The 15,044-nt window shown below is 37.1% G+C and overlaps 1 protein-coding gene across 8 annotated transcripts in view; it reads left to right on the top strand.

Annotated features, from left to right (window-relative positions):
• Positions 1-867: 867 nt before the first annotated feature.
• Positions 868-15,044, top strand: part of LOC135208674 (calmodulin-binding transcription activator 2-like) — a 579,281-nt gene continuing 565,104 nt past the window's right edge. For 4 of the 8 annotated variants that reach the window (XM_064241109.1, XM_064241106.1, XM_064241112.1 and 1 more), the window contains exons 1-2: positions 868-1,958; positions 2,877-3,084. Coding sequence is in view for 7 of the 8 variants with exons in the window: in XM_064241106.1 (XP_064097176.1) it covers positions 3,039-3,084 (46 nt within the window). In the remaining variant the exon portion in view is untranslated. The remainder of the gene's footprint in view (positions 1,959-2,876; positions 3,085-15,044) is intronic. The other 4 variants (XM_064241108.1, XM_064241110.1, XM_064241113.1 and 1 more) reach the window with 2 other exon arrangements.

The raw sequence follows: 15,044 nt of genomic DNA on the forward strand, positions 1-15,044 counted from the left end.
CCACCTCCTACCCTAACCTGGCCTCCCTTCCTGTCCCCCCCCCTTTCTCTTCCCCCCTCCTCCTCCTCCTCTCCCTCCAATCCCCATCGATCGGGAGTTTTGTAGCCATGGTCCAAAATCCTGCCATTTACCGTTTCAGCAAGATTGCTGTTCCTGTGTTATAGCCTTATTGTATCATTCTTTATTTATTTATTTTTGGTTCCATGCATATTCTGTGCATTCCCCTAACCCATCTCTAACCCCCTCTCTGTCTTCCTTTTTCCATTCCTCCAGCCCTCCCCTCCCTTTTTTTTCTAGCAGTTTTGGGATTTCTGTTCCCCTTACGGACGATTTAGAATTTTTATTAATTCACTGAAAATAGAGAGCTTGGTTATGCGATTCCGCCAAGTTTATGTCGAGAGATTCAAGTCTGCCGTTGATACCAGATATACATTTTCTGTTGGGAGCCACCACCAAGGGCCTGGAATTGGCCTTCCCAAAACATTTGAATCTCTCTCTCTCTCTCTCTCTCTCTCTCTCTCTCTCTCTCTCTCTCTCTCGTGAGTGACACGGCTTTCGGTTATTTTTTCAAGTCAATCCTTGTTGATACTGTGAAATAGCCAGAAGTGTTGTTCGTGTGCTGGATTTTTGAGAGAGAGAGGAGAGAGAGAGAGAGAGAGAGAGAGAGAGAGAGAGAGAGAGGATCAAATGTAGATTGAAGTGGTGGTGGGGAAGAAGAGGAGGAGGAGGAGGAGGAGGAGGAGAAGGACGATTTTGAGTGCTGGTGGTGTTGGTGGAGGGAGAGAATGAGGGGAAAAGTAGGAGGAGGTGGTGGTGGCGGAGGAGGATATGGAGTAGGAGGAGGGTGTCCCGGTAGGCAGTCGGAAGCGTTGCCTCAGTCGCTGCTACAGGGAGGTCGAGACCACTCACGCACTCTCCCCTCTCTCGACTCACGCGTACCACGTCGCTATTCCAAACTCCTCCAGTTTTTACTCCTCTTCTTCAACTGAGCCTCTGAATCGCCCGTTTTGTTCATTCGTCCGCGATTGGTTATACCACTCCCTCTCGCCCCCCTCCTCCGCCTTGGTTCCGTTTCGATGGTCATCACCTACTCTTACTGTACCTCCCCTGAAACGAGGCAAAAAAGAAGCGAAGAAGAAGAAACTACAGACATATATCAGATCGTCAGATTTTCCTCTCTTTTTCAAACCCTCCTCTTCCCATCATCTCCTCTCAATTCCTTTCCAGACCGCTAAGACAAAAACAAAAATCAAAGAAAAGTTCTTTCCAGCCTCCTCCACGTCATTTCCCCGACCCCAAGGAAGAACACACAAAGAATTAATGCTTTTTTCGCGCAACGGGGTGAAGGCCCTTGGGCTTGGAAATTAGGCCTCTTAAAGTAAATAATTATTACGTCTGGTCTGGGGTCCTCTGTGTGTGTACGTGTGTGGTTGTCCAAACAGAGGATTGTATAGAGAAAGAGGAGAGAAAGAGAGAGACAGAGAGCGAGAGAGAGAGAGACAGGGAGGCCTTAGAAGCAGCAGCAGCGATTTATCTGTTAACGGTCAGAGTTTTAACACCAAGCTACGAACCTCCTCCTCCTCCTCCTCCTACTTCTCTTTTACTACAAGCCCCTCTTTACTCGCCTCACCAGGGCTGATTACTGAGTAACGGAAGTCCTTCTGACTTTCCCTTGTTAGCATCGTCACTCATTCTCCTGATCAGCACAAAAAAATAATATAGATATACATAACAAGATTCGTTCCATAATTTTCCCGTATTTACCAATAGCGTCCAGTGCTCGAAGCCAGCCAGGTGCCGATTTGTGTATTGTGTAACTCTGTTTTGGTGTTGGTGATCTCTCCTTCGTTATATAAATAGCGTTCATTTATTCGTTTGTGGAAGCAGAAACAGCAGCGCAAAAGTTGTTTGTTAGTTGCGGTGTTTGTTTTGTGAGAATCAGCTGTCCTTTCAAGAAGGTAAATCATTGCATACAAGTGGTATAAAGAATATTTCAATGCTTATGCATATTTCTACTGCTCTTTAGTAATACAGTATACACTCCAGTTTGATGACCTTCCATTTTCTCTGTGCAACATCACTGACTTGTAAAGTGTTACTGTTACGTGGCAATTTTTCTTCCTCATTTCCGTCAGAAGTTACGTAACGTTATCAAGTTGCATAATCATTATTGCCAAGAATATTGCCACTGTGTTTATACAGATTCAGAACTGTTGTTTTCACTGTTTTGACTGTTTTCACTGTTCCCCTCTTGCGGGAGCGGATGTCAGTAAGTCGTCATCCACTCCACCCAGGAACATAACTCATCATCACTTGCTAGACTGTAAGTCACCGTTTTCGCTGTGACTGAAATAATACAAGAACTCGATTGCTCATTCTCTTCCTGGACATTCCTTCCCTAGTTATAATCAACCGGGGAATTATCGTCCTCTTGCCCTCCGCAGATCACTCCTCTTCCCTCCGTTCCTCTTCTTTCCGAGCCTCTTCATCCTATTCATCCTCCATCCTCCTCCGTCTCCTCTTCAATCCACTCCCAGCCGTGCAGGATTTCACTGAGAGACAATACTATTGCTATGAATCACGGAAAAAGATACATTACTTGATTTCGACATCGAGTTCCTGTGAAGATAAGGACAGCGCCTCCCCCCTCCTCCCCCACCCACAATCCTTCTTCCCCACTGTTACTCCTCCGTCTCCTTATCCTTATCCTCCTCATCCTCCCAATTTATCCATCCTGCTCTGACTCTCCCCTCTCTTCCAGCCTCGCCAACACCCCCCCCCCCCCCTTCCCCATCTCTCCTCCGTTTTGAAGTTCATTCTCGTTGTGGACGGTGATAAATATATATAAATATATCTTTTTATTTTTTCTTTTCAAGTCTCAGTTCAAACACGAGTTTGATGTTAACTGTTTGTGAACGGTTGTTGATTATTAACGTGACACTTGTTTAGTATTAGCTACAGCAACCATAACGTTGTTGATGTGACACTGGTTGATGTGACACTGTTTGATGTGACACTGTTTGCCCAACCTACGCTTTATGACACAGATGGGAGCCAATCAGGATCAAGAGAGTGATGATCTCTGTAAGTATTCCCCCAGTGGCCTTATGTATGTTTTCGTCTTCTTCTTGCTTTCGTTTTGTTCTCTCTTGTTATCACCTTTTATTTCCTCTCCGTTTAGTCGCTCAGATCCGCCATTTATCTTGTAGTTCGTATTTCATTTGAAGCTTATTGCTTGAAAATTCATATATATATATATATATATATATATATATATATATATATTATGTATATATATATATATTATATATACATATATTATATATAATATATATTATATATATATATATATTTATATTAATAACATATATATTTAATTATTTATTATGGGATTTGCTTTATCACTAATAATATACTGTAGAAAATAGTTCTTTTCATTATCTAAAACAAAACTGTAGGTTTAGAATGAGTAAGATTGATATCATGCATATTTGCTATTTATATTGAATAAGAACCGTGACCTAAATGATTTGCATGCTGGAGTCATCGTGGCACAGTTCCGTATAGTGACACGATTGAAAACGAAAACTTGACAGGAATTGTTCCACGTACACGCGTTATGGATTTCATTCCATTCCATGCACACTGATCAGACTAACTTCTCATAGATTTTAAGAACATTGTAGTAACTTGAAATACGGTAATATACCTTTGGTGGGAATATGTTAGAATCCACAAAGTTTGAAGTCTTGTCTGTCTTTTGTATGTGTGCTTGTGTTTCCCTGTGTACCTGTGTGTGTGTGTGTGTGTGAGAGAGAGAGAGAGAGAGAGAGAGAGAGAGACTGCGCATTTAAACCCACATGAAGAAGTGCCGAGCGGAAAAGGGAAACAGGCCTAAGATTTTCCCTGTCCTGTCAGCCGATAACTTCGAGCATTTCTTTTGTATTTCATGTCCATAATGAAAGGGGAGTGCTGGGGCCTAATATTTATCCCTTTTAGAAAGGTTCACATTGCCGAGTAATATTCAGAATTGATCACAGAATTTACCCTAAAAGTAAGGACCGCCTTTGGCGCTAGATCTTGAATCCATTGCTAGAATCTTTATTTGCAAATAATGTGATTCAAGCAATACGTTTTCGGATTACTGTTCATAAAAGTGAGTGGTTTTCAGAACTACTTCAAATTAACTGCGAAATTGAAGCAAATGTCCCTCAGTGTTCTTGAAATGTCTGGCATTATGTTAAATCATGTTTTATTATGATAATACTTGTAAAGACCACTATGAAAAAGGGTGAAGGCAGATATAAAAATCACCACTTTTCAAACATTCCAATTTTTCTTTATCCATGACGTTTATAAATCGGGTTTCATAGCAGAAAGCTGAATTATATCATCATTTGTGCATTTTAATGCATAAAGCATATGACGTACTTTGTTTATCTTTGTAGCTTCATGTATATTTATATATACGCATATATATAAATATATGTGACGATTTTATTTATTTTTCTTGAAACGCATGTTCATTATCATGATTAGAAAAAAATTAATAGTTTTCATTATGTTTTTATACTGTAAACACTTGTATTATACTTTTTTTTATATGTACGCATGTATTTAAGTGTAACTTTTAAATGATCGCACAAAATAAAGACATCAGTTGCCTGGGTAATATGGCATTAGTTACAGGTAACGAATATAGTAATGTGCGTAATACGAAGTAACTGAACGAGAATTAGGAAATATTTCTCATGAATTAATGAAATAAACGTAGAAATATAAGTAGTAAGATATAATGACGTTTATTGTCATACAAGTTAGTCTTTAAAGTATATATGTCAAAACATCCACTGAATTATATATTTTATATATAATAATATATATATATGATATATATAATATATATATATATATATATATATATATATATATATATCGTGGTTGAAAGGTACAGCGCTTGGATCCCGCTCTGTCAGGGTACGTAATTCACTCCCGACCTATTCTTGCAAGTTTACCCAGCAATAAAAAGGATATTCATGGAAAGAAAAGGGCGTAGCCCCAATATCGCGCCGTGGCCGATTTATTGGCAAATAGAAAGGCTTTGTCCCTCATGACGGCACCCCCTTCAAAAAGGAAGAAAATTGGAGGGAAATAAATATATTATTTGTGAGCCCAAATAGGTATGTGTATGTATATAATTCATTTATGTATATATATATATATATATGTATATATATATAAATGTATATATATATATATATATATATATATATATATATATATATACACACACACGTATATACTATATCTATGTATGTCTGAATCACTTGCGTAGTATCTGCTACACGCTCACGCATTCTATAAATATTTCAGTTCAGTGTTGTCCATATCCATATGTAGCAAGAACATTATACCCTCCTGGAATATGACCGCACGGAGACATACACGTGACCTCCATTAGTGTCATATTTCAACGAAAAATCGCTCAAGATGAAAGATGAACGACTGAATATCCGTCGCGAATAAATGAGTCGCCCGGAGTGGGTTTTCCAAAGAACCCAGGATATCGCAATTGGTCATAGGCCCTGACGACTGGGTGAGGGAGAGGGAGAGGAGAGAGAGGGGGCGGGGGAGGGGGAGGGGAGGACAGAGAGAAAGGGGTTTGGGGGGAAGGTTAACGCGAGGATTTGCAAACTTAGGCCCGGCTCGTCTCCGTACTGGTTTAGCGAGGGGCGCCTAAGTAGGTCAAACTGGGACAAGTTCGAAAGATTTTTTTTTTTTTTTTTTTTTTTTTTTTGGGGGGGGGACGGTTATAAAGTGATCCGGTCTGGCTATACATGGGTCTGGGTCATGGTCTTAAAAAATGGTCGGGGTAGACCAAGGAGTATAGACCTTCAGACCTTGTTGGTGGGAAGCAGAAAAGGGTGGCCCGGCCCAGCGTACTGTAACGCCCGTACTGTACGAGGGAGACTCCAGTAGATCGGTCTTCATTAAGGGGGTGTAATTGACGAAATAGAATTGGGCCCCTCTCGCTGGATTGTTATGAAAGATGGAATTGTGAGAGATTCATGCAGGGCTGTTTATTTTCCTGTTCGTGTTTAATTGATGTTATTTTAGTATAATTTATATTTGGTTACATGTGTGTGTTCAGGTAGATATTACATAAATTTGTAAATTTGAATAAATTTTTATGTAATATTTTATTTTTATATAAATTGAATATATAATTATTTTTAGACGTGTATATTATATACATACACACACACACACACACACACACATATATATATATATTATATATATATATATATATATATATATATATACTATATATATATATCTTTCAATCATCCTCCAGAAGAAGTAGAAAAAGAAGACGACGGCGGAGGATTTGGTGGAAGCCGGAATACCTTTGGAATGCCGGCCAAATACGTCTCAGGTATTTTATCTGAATGAGGAAGGACGAGGCGCAGAAAGAAGCAAGGGAGGGAGGGAGGGAAGAAGGGGACGAGAGAGAGAAAGAGGGAGAGACGGCGGTCCTTCTCTCCCTCTTTTTCGGCGGTGGGTCGTAGGGAGGAGTCGTCCTCTTTCATGACGGCGGCTGAGCAAGTTAGCCTACCTTCTGATGGTCTATTGCTCGCAATGTGGTATAACTCGATGGTCTTGATGCAGGGAAGGAGGTGTTTGTTGGCATTGTGGTCTGTTGTTCGCAAATAAAGATACGGGTATGTTTCGATATCTTCTTCCTTAACTGTAGCTAGTTTCTCTCAGGAGGGGTGAGTCCGAAGGGTGTCCACTTTCCGGTTTTCAATAATTTTCCTTGGATGTTATTTCAAATTCTGTACCTTTTTCCAACAGGGTTTCGGCTCACGATATTCAGTTAATCCACATGGTTCTAATTACATCTCCTAGATTACTGGAGGACTGGAGGAACAGTGTATATATATATACATATATATATATATATATATATATATATATATATATATTATATATATCTTTCATCGAAGAAGCTGCACTGTTTCCTTTTAAGCATTTATCACTAGTTGGGCCTGCCTGGTATTTTGGTTATATTGATGTGGTAGCTTTGATCCTTATTTCCTTAGACAAAACTAATATATATACATACATGTATACGTAGATACATACGTATACACAAATATGAATATACAAATGTATATATATTATACACACATATATATAGACCACTTTACAGTAATTTCATTTTATTATGAAGTTGTTCGGAAAGTAAAAACGAAAACGAGAGTGAGAGAGAGAGAGAGAGAGAGAGAGAGAGAGAGAGAGAGAGAGAGATTTGTAAGGGGACATATCTCCCGAAGCCAGAACAAGTACAATTTAAGTTTTTGGGAATCGTCGTCGTCGTCGTCGGCGTCCCAAATTCCCCAAGTAGTTAGTAGCGTCGCTTCCTACCCACGCCAAAGTTCAGCAGGGCACAGATGCAAGGAAAGATACGGAACACGTGTCACTTGTAGACTTTTTCGTTCTCTGGAACTCGTGACTTGTAGATTTTTGTTTTTATTTTTTTTCGGGAGCTTGCTTTTGTTGTTTAAACAGGTTCCTAGTACCCTTTGGCACTGGAAATTCGTTTTGTTTTCTTCCTGTGAATATTAGTATAATATTATATATATTATATATATATATATATATATAATATATATATATATAATATATATATGTATCAATGTTTTTACGTACAATCCAGGTAGGGGGCAAAAATCATGTTGTCAGATATTTTCTTCTGTTGACGTTATTCTTATAGTATTTACAGTTCATTCACTTTTTATCGTCTCCCTACTAAAAGAACTTTTATTATTCCATACATATATATATATATATATATATATATAGGTATATATATTGTGTGTGTGTGTGTGTGTGTGTGTGTGTGTGTGTGTGTTTGTGTGTGTGAGTTGTGTATGAGTGTGCGTTATCAATATTTTTTTGGATTTACACTAATTTCTTACACTCAATGATAAATCAATTCTGTTCGAAAATCGGAAGAGACTTCGTTGTAAATTCGAGCTGTAAAAAAAAATAGAAAATTTCATAATTGAGTAGGAAGATTTATGAAAACTAGAACTGTTTAAAGCCATATTTTATGCTCCAAAAATCGAAGTTAAGTTCTCATTTTGAAAGGATGGTATATATACCCGACTCGACATAGCATCAAGAAACATCGACAATTTCCACTGCGCTTGTATACAGTAGACATGTATTTATATGTGCTACTAGTTATTTATTTACACAAACATACAATTATAAATATATGCATGTAATTGAGAGGTATTAGGATTACCGTGTGTTTTCCGATTGGCGACGGAGTATTGCCAGTAAGGAGAATAAGAGTATAGCTGGAGTTTTATACAGAATATATATATATATTATATATAGATATATATATATATATATATATATATATAAAAGTCATATCACATTTCCGTGATTCATATACATATATCGAGCTACAATGTCCTTTAATATCTAATTCGCTCTACCTCGGAATTAATATATTTTCATATATGCTTAACTGAAGGGGAATTTTTCTCGATAATAGACTTGCCTGGACCAGGGCGCGAACCCATGGATCCTTTCAAATCCAGGAACGTCAGTGTAGTAGGTAAAAGCTTCACTGACGTTCCTGGATTTGAAAGGATCCATGGGTTCGCGGCCTGGTCCAGGCAAAGTCTATTATCGAGAAAAAATTCCCCTTCGGTGAAACATATATGAAAATATATTAATTCCGAGGTAGAGCGAATTAGATATTAAGGGACATTGTAGCTCGACATATATTATATATATATATATATATATATATCATATATATATACTATATATATATATTGTGTGTATACACATTATATCATACATACTTCAGTTGACAATTAAGCAACTAAGTGAAATCCTAGGACTTTCCTCGCCCGTCACATGAACAAAGAAGCTAAAAATGCTTGTAGTGCTGATACATTGGTATATAAATGCGTATAGGCTTTTCAGACTTAACTTTTGAAGCTGAAAAATTTCCTGACTAAGATTGGTACGTTATAAAGACACTCATGCCTGGCTCACAGAAAGGTTAATGAAGCTGTTAATTTTACAAACTATAAATCTATGTAACGCATTGGGGTCAGTTACACAACCTCTGTTATTTGTGGGTATCTCTTGTTCATATACAGCTCGTGGTTTGTGCTTGCTCAAGCAGCTTTTATAATGTAAATCAAAGTGGACAACAATAAGAGTTTGCCATTATCTTCTGTTGACCTAATCAAGAGTATTCCCTTCTAATACGAAATTCTTTTCCATATTTACAGGACGACAACACGAAGCCCACTCCGATTTTTTCTTGTGCGCGTATCACCTCTCGAAAATAATCATGAAATATCCGTGAAACGTTTAAATATTCCTAAAATCCTTTACAGTAAAATATGCACGCATTTAGGTCTAATTTGGTATCGAGGGGAAAAATAGAATGAATGTAACGCATTTAGAGTTTATAATTCATTAAATAATTGTCAAGAGTTACCCCACCGGGGAAGGGAATTTGGTAGCAATAAAGAGCTAAACTTTTGGAATTGTAAATGCAATGCATATTATTCATCTTTTGCAAGAGAAATATAGGTACATTCAGTTGCAAAAATATCCATGAATTAGTCAGGGAGTAACAGTACATTTTTATACTGAGTACGAAGAGAGGGGAAAAAAATTTGATATTGTTCATGCGTGCAGCTAAAACGGTGTGGTACTTATTTTGAAGCAGCAACTCATCTTTAGATTGTGGCGTTGCTGGGATTATCATTCTAGTTTTGGTGATTTTATGTTGAGGTACAGTCTGTCATTGTTGTTTTGGTCGGTGCTCCATAAGTGAGGTACCATTTACCTTGGGCAATGGCACTATAATCTTGTAGCAACAAACAGCTGCTTTTCCAAGCTGAAATTCTATTATTTCAGAATGCTTTCGTTCTTGAGTGAAAAATTCCGTTTAAATTCTCTACGTGGTCTTTACTTGAAAGATATATTTTGGTTTGTGCACGCTTTGGATTTGCGTTAGAAATTTGACCAAGATTTCATATTGGGAATGTTTTCTTAAGACGGCCAGATTTTCTAGCATCAATTTTCCAGTTTGAGACGGAAGTCTTCCACAAGTAACCAGTCTTATGTGTAAAACTGAAGTTGATCACAGTCGTCAAAGATGCCTAAATAGGAGGAAGGTGCATGATACATTCTCAACTGGCGATATTATAAGAAAAATTAAGTTTAGCTAGTAGGGTTATTTAATAAATTTTAGGAATTAAAATTCTTATAAAGTCTCATGAAAAACAGTAACAATAATTTTAGAATTAGTATCAGTACACATAGATTAAGCTACCGTCCCCTTGCGGGTATTGTTCAGTTTGACATTGATTTATCTTTAGCCTACATCTTAGCTGTCAGCTTTTTAATTTTGTTGTCACAAAGTAATTTGATCAAATAAAAATGTTCATAACAAAAATATTGCTATTCTTTTACTTCGAATTTTTAAAGCCTCAAGGTTGGTTCTTATTTGAATCACTGAAATCTTGTAAAAATCGAAAGTAATTTAATGCAATTTTTTATGTTATTTTAAATAAATTTCCTTTTGAAATATTTTCATTTGAGTGGCTCGCTCTTTTGTTTAAAATTTTCAGAATAATAGATTCTGGGCAAAGTAACTTTTCCCAGTGCCTCTTATTTGGAGTTAGCTCTAGAAATAAAAAAAAATTCTATATGAATGTAAATACGTTTTTGTACCCTATTTTCGTTTTGGTAAACCGCTTCGAATGGGAAAGGATTGCTATGGAATTCTTAGCCCATTCTGTAAACTTTTTATATATATATTTTTCGCTGTGGGATTTTTTTTAACAGTGGACTAGAATTTTCACTCTTAATTTTTAAAAATTTTGTGTAACTTTGAATTAAGGCGCTGTCTTTTTCAAGCTTTTAAATAAATATGTCAGGAATGAAAATTCATAACATTACTGTATTTTCTTGTTTTAGTTCTCATCTTACGTTGCTTTGTTATTTATCAAATAAAAAAAACACTTAAGGTATTACTTTGCATTTAAAATACTTAATTTATTTTTATCATTTAAGATGAACTCAGAAAAGAAATTTGTATATATCCCCCCCCCCCCAAAAAAAAAGGACAAATTGATAAAACCGAATTGTTCGGGAGACAAAATTTCCCCCTTCCGTATTGACGCGTCCTTTCGCCTCGGAACGAAACCGAAAGGACATTCTTCCTCTCACGTGATTGCCGATTTTTATTTTAGAATTCCAATACCTTCTTTTACGATGCGCCATACCAGTTTGGGGGGGTTGGGAGTTGGGGGGTTGGGACTGCCATTTACGATTCGAAAAGTTTCGTTTCGAATTACTTTTAGATTGCAAATGGGGAGAAGAAGAGCCTTCGGTCTCCGGGATTATCGATCCGCTTGAAATTTCATTTTTCAAATTGAGGAGTTTTCTGCGAATTTTCTTTTCGTTTTATTTTTTCTTACTTTTTATTTTTACTTTTTAGGATACCCGCCTCGTAATTCATTGCAGCTTGTGCTTGTCTGCTTAAGTTTGTTGCAAGTGTCAGTTCTTGTTTTTTTTATCGGGCCGTGCAGGCGGGGGACACTTTTTAAAAAAAATTTTTATTTGAATATTTTCATTATTATTTTTTCAGGTATTAGTCATTCAGGCTTTCGGGTCTATAGACGATATAACAGAATAAGTACTAATATTAAGAGAATGAATAAAAATGTAGAGAGAGAGAGAGAGAGCATTTCAGTATTCGGGATGCTTTCAAAAGGGGTAAAAATGCTTGAGCTGACAGAAAAAGCTCAGAACGTTTCATGCACCATTTGCTTCAATCTTTACTAAAAAGAAGGGAATATGAGAGTCGGCAAAAATGTTAACTCCGGCATATTATGTGAAATGATACGGTTACTCAACAAAACTTAGTCGAAATGTGGCAGTTTCGCATTCTCTGTCAGTCTGCCTATGTATGTATGTATATATATGCATGTGTATGTATATACATACACACACGTATATGTACATACACCTACACGAGTTGTACAAATCTCTGGAGAGAGAGAGAGAGAGAGAGAGAGAGAGAGAGAGAGAGAGAGAGAGAGAGAGAGAGAGAGAGAGAATAATCACTATTTTTTCAACGAAAGAGAAAGTTGAACATCTTTATCAGAGATGCTTTGCTCAATTGCAAGTTTTAGTAAGTAATTTATTATCTATTTATTATTCATTTGTTTTACTCTTTTTACACACTTTATTTTGTTTTTGTTTTATTAACTTTCATTCGTATTTACCTTTCGTCCATGTATTTCCTTGGGCTCTGTTGCACCCACTTGTGCAAAAAATTGTCTTCTCCTTATTAGCGTGTAATATGAATAGCAAGACACCTTAAAAATACAAAATAAAAAAAGATAAAAAACTTAATCCATAACAGATGGCGGAAGTACGTGTAATGTCGGCGTAATTCTCGGCGCTGTTGGGGTTTTTTATTTAATAAAGGCAGCCACCGCCTCCGCTGTACACTATATTGCTCAAGTTGGATCGGGGCAAAACTGCCTTTGGCCCCAAACTCCCGGACGACGGCGGAATGTAAACGGCTCTACATCAAAGCGTTTATTCTCGTATTTCTTCCCGATGCACTGGAGAAATATTAGAGAACACCCGAGACGCCCCATTAGATAGCGCCGCTGCCTTCTGCCTCCTGGTTCCTGCCTCCGGCGGTGCCTGGATTATCATTTGCGAGGTTAAGAGTGCTTGGTCAGACAAACGACGGACGGTTAATGCCTGGCTTATAGGCTCATTGTTTATATACGTCTGTCTATTTCTCTGTCTGTATATATTTATATGTTTGTCTTTATTTATGTCTATATAAGATGTTAAGGCGATGTGATACTACATATATATATATATACATACATACATACATACATACATACATACACACACATATATATATATAGATATATATATATATATATATATGTATGTGTGTGTGTGTGTGTGTGTGTGTGTATTTATGTCTATATAAAATGTATACATACACAAATATGGTTTCAAGAGAAACTAGTGGACTAATTAAAAAATGCAAGCGCATTATAGAAACATTTCTGGGTTTACAGTAATTGTCACGGGTGGTGTTGACTTTGCTATGGAATTGAATAATTTATAGATGCCGCTTTAATGAGGCATTAGGCTAATGAGGCCCGTTGAATATATACATTATCGCCAATACCAACAGTAACTAAGAATCAAAGGCATTTTCATGGATCAAATATGAATGTATACTCATGTATAGTTGTATAGTGTTTGTTTATATGTACTATAAAATCACGCGCGCACACTCAAAGAAATATACATACATATATATGTATGGAGCTAATCAACACATGAGAATGTGTTACAGAGAAACAAATTTATGGCTCACATCGCGATCGAACCCCGGTTTCTCGAATGAAAGACCAGGGCGCTACCAACAGTGCGGGTTAGTTGGTAGAGCAAAGTGCCTTTCATATGAGAGACCGAGGTTCGAGCCCGATGTGAGTCAGAAATATACATATATTTGTGCCGGGGGGCGTAGAAAGCCAGCTAGGTATTTCAGCCTGAAGCCTCAAGGCTTTACATGATATTTCATCTCGTTAGATTAAAAGTTCTTTTCTTCGTTCGCCCATGAAACAGAAGCGTTGTAGGCGCAACTTGTCTTTTATTGGCTAATGCTTTTAACTGCCGTTGACAATACGGCGAAGTTCCCAAATCAAATAGACTGAAATAATTCTTTCATGAGGTCAACAAAACTCTCGTTCTCTCAGTAAGTAAACGGTATCCGTTTGTACGAGTGTAAGCCAAACTCAGCCGCTTTTACCAGTTTGAGGGCATTTGCTGTTATCTCTATATTAATTATTGGTTATTCTTAGCTTTCTATTGTGTATGTATATATATATATATATATATATAATATATATATATATATATATATATTTATATTATATATATACCATACACACACACACACACACACAATCATCGTAACTTCGGTGTTTACTAGAATCAACATCATCAGAGCAAATAAACGCATACTATAAATTCGATAAAATTGTTGAAATGAAGTCGTAGTTGAGCATACAGTCATGAGGTGAGAAAACTCCGTTAATATCAAACGAAAGTATATAGGTGAGAAATGTTTTGTAATTTTGAGAAGCCCAAAAACTTTTATGTAAATACTTCTACGTTACTGAAAATCAAGTCCTGTTCAGGCGTCCCAGATTGCTAGATTGGCCACTATATTTTTGGACTGTCTGCATTCCTGGAAGATCTATGATTAAAACCTCTGATTAAAATCATGATTAAAATCGTAAGATATTTATGGAAATGGCCGATCGAAAACTCAGAAGCATCCACAAAAATTGCACGAGTGAGTGAAGTAGTGAAGTGAATTAGCTGAGAATAATTTTTTCAATCGTGAAATGCTAGATTTCATCTCGTTTTCAGATCTCTTTTTCTCTACCATTGAAGCACATTCTCTCTCTCTCTCTCTCTCTCTCTCTCTCTCTCTCTCTCTCTCTCTCTCTCTCTCTCTCTCTCTCTCTCTGAAAGGAGAGTTCTTCGTCGCTTTCAGTGCTTCAATCCAATTCAGGGAACGGAAGGTCTTATCCTATGACATCTATGCAAAAAAGGGGGCGCTCGTGTTTTCTCAAGTCTAACTTTCATTTAATTTTACTTTTCCAACTTTCTCGCCGCTTTTCCGGACTTCTCTTCTCTCTCTCTCTCTCTCTCTCTCTCTCTCTCTCTCTCTCTCTCTCTCTCTTCTCTCTGTCTTTGTCATTTGTCTCATTTTCATTCGTAGGTTTTCAAATTCCATTTATTTTATCAGTATTATTTTCTTTCTTTGTTTGTGTGTGCAATGCAATATCGTTTATAAGTTTTTATGTATTTTTTTGATTTACAGATGTCATTTTGCTCTCTCTCTCTCTCTCTCTCTCTCTCTCTCTCTCTCTCTC

This window comes from Macrobrachium nipponense, chromosome 35, assembly GCF_015104395.2.
Source record: "Macrobrachium nipponense isolate FS-2020 chromosome 35, ASM1510439v2, whole genome shotgun sequence".
Lineage (NCBI taxonomy): Eukaryota > Metazoa > Arthropoda > Malacostraca > Decapoda > Palaemonidae > Macrobrachium > Macrobrachium nipponense.